The sequence below is a fragment of the Centruroides vittatus genome, unplaced genomic scaffold (assembly GCF_030686945.1).
Source record: "Centruroides vittatus isolate TY-2023 unplaced genomic scaffold, ASM3068694v2 contig_250, whole genome shotgun sequence".
Lineage (NCBI taxonomy): Eukaryota > Metazoa > Arthropoda > Arachnida > Scorpiones > Buthidae > Centruroides > Centruroides vittatus.
This window is the reverse complement of record NW_027121584.1, coordinates 845,616-859,535: the sequence shown is the minus strand read 5'-3', so window position 1 is coordinate 859,535 and position 13,920 is coordinate 845,616. Positions and strand designations below refer to the sequence as shown.

The 13,920-nt window shown below is 30.8% G+C and overlaps 1 protein-coding gene across 1 annotated transcript in view; it reads left to right on the top strand.

Moving 5' to 3' along the window:
• Atg16 (Autophagy-related 16) overlaps positions 1-13,920 on the top strand; it is an 80,981-nt gene that overhangs the window by 36,615 nt on the left and 30,446 nt on the right. Inside the window, exons 7-10 of the mRNA XM_067265835.1 lie at positions 4,653-4,724; positions 8,306-8,366; positions 9,000-9,105; positions 9,185-9,255. Coding sequence (XP_067121936.1) covers positions 4,653-4,724; positions 8,306-8,366; positions 9,000-9,105; positions 9,185-9,255 — 310 coding nt within the window. The remainder of the gene's footprint in view (positions 1-4,652; positions 4,725-8,305; positions 8,367-8,999; positions 9,106-9,184; positions 9,256-13,920) is intronic.

The window sequence follows — 13,920 nt, the reverse complement described above, 5'->3', positions numbered from 1 at the left end:
GTGATTCATATACAGTAGTTGGATATCACATGTCTACTTGGGATGACATTTAATTATTATGTCTTTGTGTCCTTTCTATTGTAATTTAAAATTTATTTTGTATACTAGTACTTTTTATATATTAACAGGACTTATTATACTGGAAACTATTGATGCAGATATTTAGTCTTACAGATCAGAAATAATGTTTTTTATTTAGTTCACCTGAATAAGCTCTCAGCAGGCCTTTAAACGACACTTGTCGTTTAAAGGCCTGCTGAGGAGGGACGAACAAGTCTGAAACACAAGTTTAAAGTGTATGTGTTCAGGGGAACTAAATAAAACATTATTTCTGATCTGTAAGACTAAATAGCTGCATCCATAGTTTCCAGTATAATAAGTCCTGTTAATATATAAAAAGCACTAATATACAAAATAAATTTTAAATTGGGATGACATTGTTTTATTTAATATGGAAATCATTGTAATATTTAACATATTGGATAGTAAATTTGAGAAAAGAAGGATGCAAGAATAAACTGAAATTTTATTAATACCAATACAAATTCTGTAGATATCGATGTAGATTTATTTGTATTACTGATAATGAGATTTTATTTTAATTTGTTTTCCTTATTGCCATAATTCAATACAAGAAAAATAATATTTTATAGGATTTTTAAATTATAAAAATGTTATCTTAAAATAGAAACTGAATTTTTACTTTGTATGAGATATACAGTTGAAATAATTATGAATAGATAAGTATTTATGTGCAGTAGAATCCCAATTATCTGAGGTAATATGGACTGATGCTACTTTAGATAATTGAAAACTCTGATAAAATGGATGGTCAAGCCAATTTCAGATTAAAAATTATGAATGCAAAAGATTTATATAGGTATTTTAAATCTTTTTTTACGTCATAATGAATTTCATCATATATAACTTAATCAGAACAGTATTTTTTTGATCATCTATTAAACATCTGACATGTACAATAGTTTTAAGAATAAAAATGTATATTATTGTAGTTACATTTTAATATGAATGAATTATCTCACATTGAAGGTAAATGATAAAAGGTAACAGAAATGTTAAATCATTATAAAGTACATGTTATTGTTTTAAACTTTCTTTTATAAAAGTAGTGTATTCACTTACATGTTTGCCTTGGATAATGCAGAACCTTGGCTAATCAGGGTTTTATTGTATATGTATAATATTTGTGTGAATATATATAATTTCTTAAGTTTAGATTTTTTAAAATTGTAATCTTGGTTTTTTTTCTAAGTAAAGTGTCAAAGGGTTTGAAATTTCAAATGTTTTAGTAAATATTTCAGAAAGAAAATTTTATTTATGATTAAATTTAATATTTAGTATTGAATTTCAGAGTGAAAATTTAAACATTTTGAGGATTTCTTCTCATCAGAATTTTAGTACCAAAGAATAAATAAAAAGCTACGAGTATTTAAGTAATAGTATACAGAGACACATTAAATATAACTTTTTATAATTTTGAATAACGGTACTTACGTATGAAGAAAGTGTCTTTCAAATATAAAGTTAGTTTATTATACCTTTTTGTTTGGCTTGATTTGATTTGAATTATGTGCAAGTTTACTATAGAGAGGTTTTAAGGTCATATGCCTTGTGATAAAATGCCCATTTTGCTTTGCCCCTTTGCTGTGTTTATGGTCTAGCTTTCGCCTACTTAGTTTGCACATGGTGTGTTATTTGACAGGTTGGCAGCACTGTTTTTCTATTTAAACTTAGAACTTTAGTATTTTTATATCATGGACAAAGTTAGAAAACATGCTATTCTTGCAGTCTGACAGGACAAGATGCTATTTTAATGAAGAAAGTTTCATTATGTTAAGGTGTTGATTCCATACAAAGCTAGCAGTTTTCTGAAGCTGATCCATACAAAGCCATCATCATTGTAGATCAAGAATTATGGCCTAAAGTAGAATTTGATGATATCATAAACTATTTGGTTTTCATGACAAATTACTACACTTTTTCACAAACGAAAGCTTTACAAATCTTTAGAGGCCCATAACTATCTTACAAGTGGCTAGATTTCTCCTGATTACATGCTCTTTCATAACACTCCTGATGATAAGTTAGGTTGTGGTTACTCTCATACCCCCATGTATAATGTTGGCACCCATCTGGCAATGACTTGTCGTACAATAAGGAAGGTTTTCCTTTGGGGTAAAAACTTTTTCGGTTATATTACTTTCTTGGCTGTATAAGAATGGTACCTAATGTTTACCTCTAGTGTCATATTACTTAGCATTTAATTATTAATAATAGTAATAATACATCCCAATATAATCTGGCCATTGTTTGGCTTTAATATATAACTATTAGGTTTTAGTGGTTGCTGTTTGAAGAACTAAGATAGTAATTAAGCAAGAAATAAAAAGTTATTATTGTTAGAAAGAAAAGAAAGCTTATATCACCAACTTTAGGGTTTTAAGAATGTTGGATTTCGACTCTACATATTATTTAAAATTAGTGTTAATTCATTTTACATTTTACGAATAGAATTATTGAATAAACATTCACATAAAAAATTGTTCTTAAGAGAGAGGCTTTTTGCTAATGGCATATTTTTTTCAATAAAATTGAAAGTTACTATTTATTATATTAAAAGTTTCAGTTTTTAAAATTTTGAATTAATATTTTTCCTGACATTTATCGTTTGTTTAAAACTGTCAAATAAATAGTAAACTGAATTGAATTTATACTTAGAAGAAATTTTTCATATAAATAATTTTGTTTTTTCAATTAATGTAAGTTATGTTGCTTTTAATAGTTTTCTATTTATATTTTGTTATGTAAGTTTAATTTTATTTACTTATTTTATGATATTAAAATTCTGAAGATTAAAAAGAAATCCTTAAAAAGATTAAAACAAACAATAAAAGATCATTTTAAAAATGGGGTTGTATTAATTAAATACACTTCTCAAAAGTGAAATTGCAACGCCATGAAGGAATGCACGTAGCCACATGCAAATTGCAGGACCAGTAGAGGTGACAGAGATATACAAATGATTAACACGTCAAGTCATGTGATACCCAGTTTTGGGCTATAAAGACCAGCAGCCAGCTTGGACTGTAAATGTTATCAGCAATAGTTTGTGGCAGCAAAACTTTCTAAAAAGTGTAGAAAATGCCTTGGAGACAACAGCGAGCTGAATGCCACCAGTTAATGGCTGGGGAACAAGACCTTATCCTGGAGCTATGTGACCTGTTTGTCAATATGCACAATTGCAATGCATATTGGATACAATGTATCATCCAGTGATGTGTGACATGATGGACACAGGAACATCTGCAAACATGCTGAAGAGGGAGTGAATCACATTGGCGCACAACAGAACACACAGACTGGCAGATTTGCCAAACAGTCCCTTGAGACTCGTTAGCCATGGCATGTAACATTCAAAGCTGCCTGTTACCATCAATGGGTGCATCTGTGTCCACCCAAACCATATGCAACAGGTTACATGAAGTTGGGCTGCACACACAGCAACCAGCAATCAGCAATAGGATGCCATTAACCACTCAACATAGGAATTGAAACTGGACCACTGAATGGCATCAGGTATTGTTTACAGATGAATTCCACTTTTGTCTGTGGAGGAATGATGGGTGTGGTGGTATCCTGGGGAATGCTACATGCCAGCCATTTTTGCTGAGTGTCACACAAACTCTACACCAAGCATCATATTTCAACCAGTGTTCAGCCCTGGTGCATATTTCCAATACTCTTCAGTGGACCAGTACATCACATGAATTGTGTGGTCTGTGGTTTGGCCACTGGTGCATGCTGCACCCAACACAGTGTTCCAGCAAGACAATGCTTGACTACATATCATACAGCAAACTCTCACCAGCCTGAATGGAATTCACATCCATCCCTGGCCAGCAGCCTCGTGGATCTCTCTCTCATCAATAACCTGTGGGCCTCATATGACATGAGATGCACCGGGGACTGCTGCCACATACCATAGACAACATGCACGCCGCAGTGGACACAGCTTGGCAAGGGATAACTCAGGCAACCATTAATTTCCTCATTGATAGTGTCTTGACCTATAGTGGCCTGTATACTTGCCCATGGGGGCCATATTTGTTACTGAATAAACAGGTGTCTGGTGACTATCTTTGTTTGTTCTTTTAATCATTTGCATCAGGTATTGTTTACAGATTTGTCTCTGTCATTCTTGCAATGTGCATGTGGCTACATGCATTCTTTTGTGGTGTTGCAATGTCACTTACGAGGAGTGTAGTAAAATAGAAAATATTAAATTACTTATTATTTCATTGGAATTTAAAACATAGATCATATAAAAATGTATTCAGACCAATATATATTTTTAAGTGTTTTGAATTCAAATATTTTTAAAATCCAAACATATTCTTTTTCTTAAAATACAACAAAATAACTATGAAAAATGCTCTCTTATGTTGTAGCAAAGAATTTAAATGAAATATTTTTCAAAAGTTTTATTATTGTAATGAAAAATATGAGAAATATATAATATGAATATTTCTTTGTTTTCAATTTATAATTATTTTATACAATTTTTAAATATTTGAAATTTATTAAATGTAATTTTATGCAAATATTATTATTATTATTTTTTTTTTACAAAGATTGAAACAATATCAAGTACAAAAAGAATTGGAAGAAGCTGCAAGAGATCAAGTTGTGATAAATCCATCTGAGTAAGGACATTTAGAAAATAAAATTAATTATATAAAATCTTGTAAAGTTTAAAATGTTTCAATTTTGCCAGATATAATTTTTTATTATTTTTCAATTAACTTTTAGAAAAAATAAAATTTGTGAAATTGTAAGCTAAATTCATTATTAAATTTAATGTTACACATTTATTTGTATGTATTTAAAGAAGCATTTATCATTAATATGTGAACTACACTTTCAGCAAACCTAATCGTACAGTATATTGGAAAGTCTATTGCAGTAGTCACCCCACAGAAACTGTGTCATGCTAACAATTAAAGTATTACTCTGCTTCACTCTGTGCAGGCAGCTACCAAAATGTGATTTGTTTTTCTGACAATATTCTTGAATGATTTATGCAGAGATGTTTTCAAGTAAAATGTAACATGTAACAAAATGTATACAACATTAGAAATGACATCTGTTATTTTACTCTATTGCATGTAGAGCTTCACAGGATGTTCTTGACATAAAATAAGAGCATTAATTAGTTGCACAGGGTATTGTAGAGATTGGAACAATATTACTATTAGATGTGCATTTTCTTCCATAGACTTTCCAATATATGGTTAGGTTTGCTGTAGATATAGTTCAAAGCATATATAAACTTCAGAAAAGTCAGCTAGAATTAATGGGTCTTGCTGCAAATGATTTTTATAAAAACTGTGATTACCATTCTTTCATTGAACTCTCTTTCTTGCTGTTTATTGATTTGTCTGTCTCTGTGCTGTGTTTAGCATTGACCTGACTGATCCACGACATTAAGGCATTCTCAAGTTCTTTGTGTTTGGTATCTTTCAATTTTGTTCTATACTGACACAATGAAGTGACTTCTTTCAAACACTTGGCAGGTTATTCATCTTATAGTCAGTATAGAACAACATAAACTGCAACACGGTTTCACCAGAATCAACAAAAATCTTTCAATTTTGTTACTGTTGAAGATGTACCCTCCTAAACCATCTTGTTAATGTATGGAAAGTGTTACAAATGTACTTCTGTTGATGGGTTTTTGCCACAAAAGCAAAAAACAACACAGTAGTTTCTTGCTGTGACTTGCCTTTGCATTTTAGTCCTTGTAAAGCCAAATCTCACACTTGTCTTAAAAGATTAACACAGTTCTTTTAGCATACATCATAAGCATGGCCCTCTGAGATCAAGGTAGTGATGTTTCATATTCTGCTTTTTATACTCTTGTCTCTGATTTGAAGTCACTTTCTTAATTCTATTTCGAGGAACTTTCCACATTGATAAAGTTCTTACTTTCTCCTGGTGTAAAGGGTTGAATTCTTCTGATTCATTGTGTTACTTCCATTCCACCCTATATACAGTCAAACCTGTTTTTATGCGGTCTTTTTTTGTGCGATTTTTTTAATGCGATTTTTTTTTGTGCGGTATAGTTGGCGACTAGTCTCGTGCGATTTGTCATGTCTCACGTTGACTTATTATAGCTAAATAAACTTATTATAGCATAAATGAACTTATTATAGTAATATTATTGCATGAATATGCGAAAAATGAAATAATTTATTTTTTAAGTCAACAAAACACCATCTGGACAAAAATATGTAAAACAGACGATAGACGAGACGATGCAGTCAAGTGCTGACATCTGTTGTCAATAAATTCTATTTCGTACGGTTTTGAGTTATTTTCTATGTGAGACTTTTTTTATGTGGTCCCTATTCATTGCATAAAAAAAATATTTTTTTTTAATTGTGTTGCGAAAACTATTTTTTATAGCCACTCGTGAAGTTTCGTGCAATTTTTTTTTTTTTTTTTTTTAATGCGGTCCCTATCCACCGCATAAAAACAGGTTTGACTGTATCTATAGTGTTTATTCTTAACAAAGGCACAAACAGGAACTAAATTTACGTTCAACATACCTGGGGCTCAGTTTAACATTTGAAATTGCTTATAGGCTTAGCATTTTATCTCCTTTTGAAACATAAGGGCATGAATAAGTTAAAGCTACTCAATAAAATTTATATTGGAGGAAAACTGATACCTCTGTTTCTTGGTGCTAAGTGATGTGGTGTAATTTTGAGAGCACCCATGTTATGTAGACAGCAGAATATTTGTTCACATGAATTTTTTGGCATTAGGTGAAGTTGGTGTTATATTGGGAGCACTAACGGAGGTTGACTATATTTTGGTATTTGTATTTGTTACTTGATTACATTTATTGTACAGAAAGTCCTTGACTTAGAGGGCTTTTTCTGGATTTATATAATACAGTACTTAAATTTCAAAATGAAAACATTTATCATAGAAAATAAAATTTTATGGAGATTACTGTTGAATGATGAATATTGCAATCAGTTGTTTCCTTTATTTTGAGAGCATTTTTACTCTTGTATACAGGTATCCCTTGCTTAATGTGGTTTTGCTTAATGCAGGATTTGATTAACACACAAAATTAATTGCAACAATCCTTTTATTTATGCTGCAGAAGTTTTAATTAATGTAACTTTAACAGCCATCTTTTTAACATAGATATGTTTTTCTCGGCAAATAAGGCATTGGTGAATTTGCTATTTTCATACCGAGAATGATTTCCAATATACATTGTAGTTTAATTATGATAATTGTGAAATTTTACACATTTATTGCTAATATGATATTTAATTCTTTGTTTAGAAGGGCTAATTTAAAATATTATTTCATGTTTTGTTTGTGTAAAGTCAAATTGAAATGTTTGCAGATAAAATGCATATTGGGCATAACTTATTGTGTGTGCTTTTAAACTTTTGTAAAGAATATAATGACATACAAATAATAAAAAAATACTCAGTGTATGGGAAAGATGCTCAAAAATGTCGGACATGTTACATCTGGTTTTGAAAGTATCGTTTGGAAATTTTGGACTAAAGGATACAAAATTGGTGCCCAAAAGCTGTTGATGAAGAAAACTTTCAGGAAGAAATTGTTAAAAATCGACAAATAACTTGTGAAGTTAACTTGTGATTTTTAACAATTTCTTCCTGAATTTGCAACAAATCTTAGTGTGTCACCAACATGATGATTGTGTTTCACATCCATTAATTGAAAAAAAAAAAAACTGGATCAAGTATAATTTTGTCTGACAAAGGTAGATAGCTCTAAAGTTTCATTTTATTTTTAAATTAGTTAGTCATTTTTATCATAGAAAACTTTTTACAGATGACAAAACTAAAGTAAAAAATTTGTAATTAACTGAAAATTTGTTCTAGCGGCTAATGATTATTCAGTTGAGTACTGACGTACCATAGTATTTAATTAACACAGTTTTGATATGTGTGATAGCATCCAGGGATTAACTAATCCCATTAATCAAGGGATACCTGTATAATGTTCCAGTTGGGGGTAATAAATTTATGAAATGTATATAAATTGGTGCTTGTTCAACACGAGTAGTTTTTTTTTATAAATTTTGTCAATTGCAATTAAAAAATAAATAATTTTATTTGTTTACTCTTTATAACTAAGTTATATAATTAGTACTACTATTAATTAAACAACTAACGATACTACTATACATGTAATGCAACATTATTCTATATACAATTTTAATTACTTACAGGGTAGAACATATACCTATATGCATTTCAGCCTGCTTACCTAGTAAAGTGACTGCAAAAATTGTAAGTATTAGTAAAAAATTATTTTTATATTAATATCATATTTTTCCCAATAATATAGATATTGAAGTGGTAAAATCATATTTTCATAAAACTTTAAACTGTGAATAAATAATAAAATAAATATTTATATATTTAATTGGTAGATACTAAAAAGAAAAAGCAATATTTTGATGTATATACAGGTACTCCTCACTTTACGACCTATCGGCTTAATGACCACTCGCACTTACGACCAATCGAGTTTTGACCTGTAATTCGGGGAATCCCCTTTCTCAGCTTGAGTGTCAGTCAGTGGCGAATGGTGACATGCACACTAAGCATACTATAATAGGCTAATAGCGTACTATAATAGTCTTTTTATGAATAAATTTGAAGTTTGTTGCATAATTTGTATAATTTTACAACGATCCTATATTCTCGGTACAAGCTCCTCGCTTATCGACAAATTCGCTTAACGACGTAGTCGTCGGAATGGAACTCGGTCGTAAAGTGAGGAGTACTTGTATTGCCTTTTATAAAGAAAATGAACATTAATACTTTCTTCAAATAAGTCAAAATCATAAGCTAATAGAAAAAAAAGTAATGATATAGAAACTTATATTATAATGTAATTATCATTGTTAATTTTTTAAGGATGGTCATGATGGTGATGTTAATGCGATAAGATGGACTCCATCAGGTTTATTTGTTGCGAGTGGAGGAGGAGACAGAAAAGTTAAATTGTGGGAAATAGCAAATGGTATGATAACTTAGCTCAGAAAAATATAAATTTATTTTCATTTATGTATAATATTTAAAATATATTTTATTATTTTCAGGTCAAATTCTAATAAAAAGTAATTTAATAGGAAGTAATGCTGCTGTAATGTCTTTAGATTTTAATGCTGAGGTAAAGTAATAAAATTGCAAATCTTCAGATTATTAAAAATTTAGTTAGGGATGCACCAGTAATTGGAATTTGTATAAATACTATTCAACCTTGTTATCAGCTAAATTTTACAATTAATATCAGCTGTTTATTTTAAATAATTGATCAGTTATCAGACATTAAGTATGAAAAAACATATATTCAATACTATAATATTTTTATTAAATTATAATTAAGTTAAATAAATTTAATTTTTTTATTAAAGTTTAAAATTTTTGAATTTTAATTTTTATCACAAAGCTTATCACATCAGTTAATGACATTCATATCATAAAAGACAATAATTTTTCTAATTTGAAATAAAAATTATACTGAAAGTAAGTTGTTGTTGTTTAGTTGTTACATTACTAAATTTAGGTGAGTCAAATAACCTTAAATTTTGCTCTTCATAATGTATTGATGCAAAAGTGTCATTTTTCTTTGTAGTCTCCATTGCTTTTAATACAAGTTCTCAAATACTTAAAGTACAAGGATGCATCTAGAAAACGTTTGCATGTGCAGTCACCATGTGTTGCCTTTTCTTCTAACCTGAAAGTCTTTTTACCTATTGCCTTTTTGAGTGGTCCAGAGCTGTGGGATGAGGGATGAGGTCTGGTGATGTAGAAAATACTTGAATTGCAAATCCCTGATGGTTGCAACTATTGCATAGTCAACATGGGGCCAAACACTGTTATGTTGCAACAAGACACCTGTACTTAGACTACTCAGAAGTCCATGTCATTTGGTTTTGAATGCAGGTCAAAGATAGTTTATGAAAAGATATGAAAATATTTCACTGATGACAGTATTTTTCATGGGTATTTAGTGCATCAAAATGACATCTCATTTATCCCAAAATAGTCATCATAACTTTCCTGCAGTAGCTGTGTTTGGAACGTCTTCAGTTTTGGTGAAGAAGGAAGACTCAATTCTCTGCTCATTCTCTTCATTTTCAGATGATTGTAGTGAATCCAGGCTTTATGTCTAGTTACTATTCTCACTAGGAAGTCATCATCTTATGCTTCAAGGTGCAAAAATGGTTCTTCACTGGCATCAACACATTGTTTCAATTTTGGTGTCACCTGCCTTGGCATTAATCTTGCAGACCCTATGGATTTAGAGCATATTATGAATGATGTGGTGTGCTGAACTGTGACTGATATCCATAATGCTGTTATGGTGTTCACTGTACATCAATAATCTTTCATCATGATGTGTTTAACTTCTGCAATTGACTCTGGCATCACTATTTAGTGTGTTTAATCTGATCAAGGAGTGTCTGTTACTGAACTTGTGCTGTTTTGGAACTTCCTACTTCACTTTTACACTTGTTAGAGTGACAGACATGAATTATTGTACTGAATAATTATTCACCAATGAATTTTGATAGAGCTATCTGGGTTAAGGCATTGGCATATTGCTATAGAGACCCAAGATCAGATCTGGGCCCAATGACCACTGGGGATTTTTTAGAGGCAGTCTGTCCCAGATATGTTGGATCTCATCTCTCATCACTTGCTTCCATTGTGGACATGGTTAAAGCCATAAAGGACATAGGAAAAAGCCCTTTTAGTATCCACAGAGTAAGAAGTTAAAAATGGAAATAAATATAGTGGATAGACAGAATGCTTCTGTTTTGTGCATGTCTCTAATGAACAACCATTTTTGTACTGCTACTGTTACATCATGTAGCTTATTGTTAACAATGCAGCCAACTTACAGGGCTCTGATAGTGTTTAGAATTTCTATTGCACTTTCTAGGTTTTTATTAGACTTGCCCTCGTAGAGTAAACGTATAAACTTATCATTATCACATCTTTTTGAAAGATGATGAACAAAGCTGTTAGTTTTTAATGGTACCATTAAATAAATAATACAAATTTGTTGATAGCTGTTGAGTTTTGTTGGTTCAGCTCTTATAAATATCAGCATTATTTCCTAAAGGTTGACATTTTGAATCATTTTTTAATAAGTACAATTTTTTAATTTTAGGTTGTCTTGTAGAAGGTGAAACCATTTTGGATGCTGGACACATTGTATTTTGTGGATTAAACTCTAACAACAACACTGAACATAGTTTTATTTATCATAATAGTTGTGTTTTTATATTGGAACATTGGAACTGCTTAAAATATTTAAACACTTCTCACCTGTTACACGTTAACAGGTGAGAAGTGTTTTAATTCTACAGATGATAGTCTTTTATTTTATTTTTAAATAATAATTCTTATGTAGTCGTGACATAGCGGCAATATTCCAATTCAAATTTGAAAATTATTCTTTTGAAAATCTGAAGCCGTCCACATAAAAAGAAAAATAAATGTCTAATTTTTTTTGTAAATGGACATGCCTGTCAAAAAATTGTTTTTGTACGCAGATCGGAAAGAAAATAGGTGAATTTTCTATCTTCATATACATATGTCCAGATAACTTTCCAGTCAAATTTTTAATTGAAAATATAAGTTAATTTACGTTTTTTGTTTTCATTTTAGTATTATGCTCGGCTATCACATGTTTACGAAAACCAGACAGCCCCGTTTTGCACGTGCATTCTCCCCGTAATTGAGACAATATCTGAGATTGCAACACTAAAGCAACAACATGAACTTTCAGTGTTGTTGTTAGAGTTTAATCCACAAAATACAATGTGTCCAGCATCCAAAATGGCTTCACTTTCTACAAGACAACGTTTCCTGTTGCCAATGCAGTCTAGAATTTGACATAAATTCAATAATTTGTTCTCCATTTGGTCATTGCAGTAGTCGTCACCGATGGAAACTGAATCGGCTCAGGCATTGAACAAACACATGGTCGGTTCCTTACCTGTTTTGGGCAGCCAACTTGAGCGCCCTCTGTTGAATTTGGCGCTTGCCAATACACAAGAATCTGCTTAATGTAAGCACTTGGACTTGTCTGACTGATACTGATAACATTAGCTGATTAGATGAATAAAAAGCAATTAGTGAAAATTTTGGTTTTGGCTTTGACCTTAAAAGAACTTATTAAAACAACTAAAAGTTGTATAACATGCAGATTTATTAATTACAATGTAATTCATCTAGTCATTCCATGCCAATAAATGAGGTGGACAGGTCTCTTTCAAATTTGGTGCCTGAGGTAGTCATTCCTAGGCACCAAATTGAAAAGGATATTAAAAACGCATTATGATATTTATAGAAATATAAGTACATTGGTGCTGTTCTTAGGCTTGTCTTAGGTACCAAAATTATTTTAAAGCAGTGGTTAAGACTAATAACAATTGCATGTTATCAGCCACATATTGAGGTCAACTATGTGAAAAGACATCTTGAAAATGATGTTAATAATTACCAAATTCTGATTACAATAAGCAAAGTTTTTATAATGTACTTTAATGTGTAGTGTGATTGCAATTTAATGGAGACTATGTTCTTGGAATATATATGTAAATGGTAATTTGTTTAAATTAAGTCTAGTTATGCCATAGAAATACAGTAGCCCCTTGTTATATTGCAGGTTCAGATATATATCACTTTTTTTTTTTGTTTTTGGTCGCCAAATTTTAAAATCGCTTGAGTGAATAAATTTTAAATTACCGATTGCCATTGAATTTCTTTTTGCAGTGAAATACAGTATTCTTATCATTGTCCTTGAAACCACCACTGTAGGTGAAACAATAAATTAGTGGAGATCTAAATAAGCAAAACAGGTGGACAGGTCAATTATCATTTCTGTTTCATTTTGATATTAAAAGTTGTTTATTTATTGGTATTAAGTACTGTCTCCTCATTTCCTCATTTACAAGTTTTTGTGAATTTGAAATTTCACTGTATAGTGCAGGGGTGCCAACTTTTGTGCACATAAGATCTACTTTTTATCATAAAAATGTGTCGCGATCGACTTTTTGTCATAGGCATAGTCTAAGTGGGGAGGGGAAAGTGTGAAATACATACTATGTTTATACACTGTTTCAGTACGAAGTGCACTCACTGCTTATGAGTCGAGTCATAACTGCTTGCATACAGTTGCGTTCGGTTACAAATATAATACATTAAGTCAAGACATTGCTAGCGATCGACCAAAATTGTCTTGGCGATTGACTTGTTGGCCACCCCTGGTATAGTGTATAAGGAAAAGATTTCTTTATTTCTGAAGGAAAGTTCTAAAATTTTTATGCAGTAGTAACTTTATTTTGCTTTTTAGAGAATTTTTACTCTATAATTTTATAAGTTTTGATGTTCTATTAATATGTTCAATATTTATTTTTTAGATTTTCATTTACTGTATTTCTAATTTTTATTGAAAAATATAAATTACACAAATTTTTTAATAAGCAATTTATTGTGAAATATATACTGTATAATAAAATCACAACTGATATTTTGTTTTTATAGCAACAGTATTTGTGTTCAAATGTTATTGTTAAAGAAACAACACGGGTACTCCTCACTTTACGACTTATCTGCTTAATGACCAATCGCACTTACGACCAATCGAGTTTCGACCTGCAATTCGGAGAATCCCCTTTCTCAGCTTGAGTGTCGGTCAGTGGCGAACGGTGACATGTGCACTAAGCGTACTATAATAGTCTTTTTATGAATAAATTTGAAGTTTGTTGCATAATTTGTATAATTTTACAATGATCCTATATTCCCGGTGCAAGCTCCT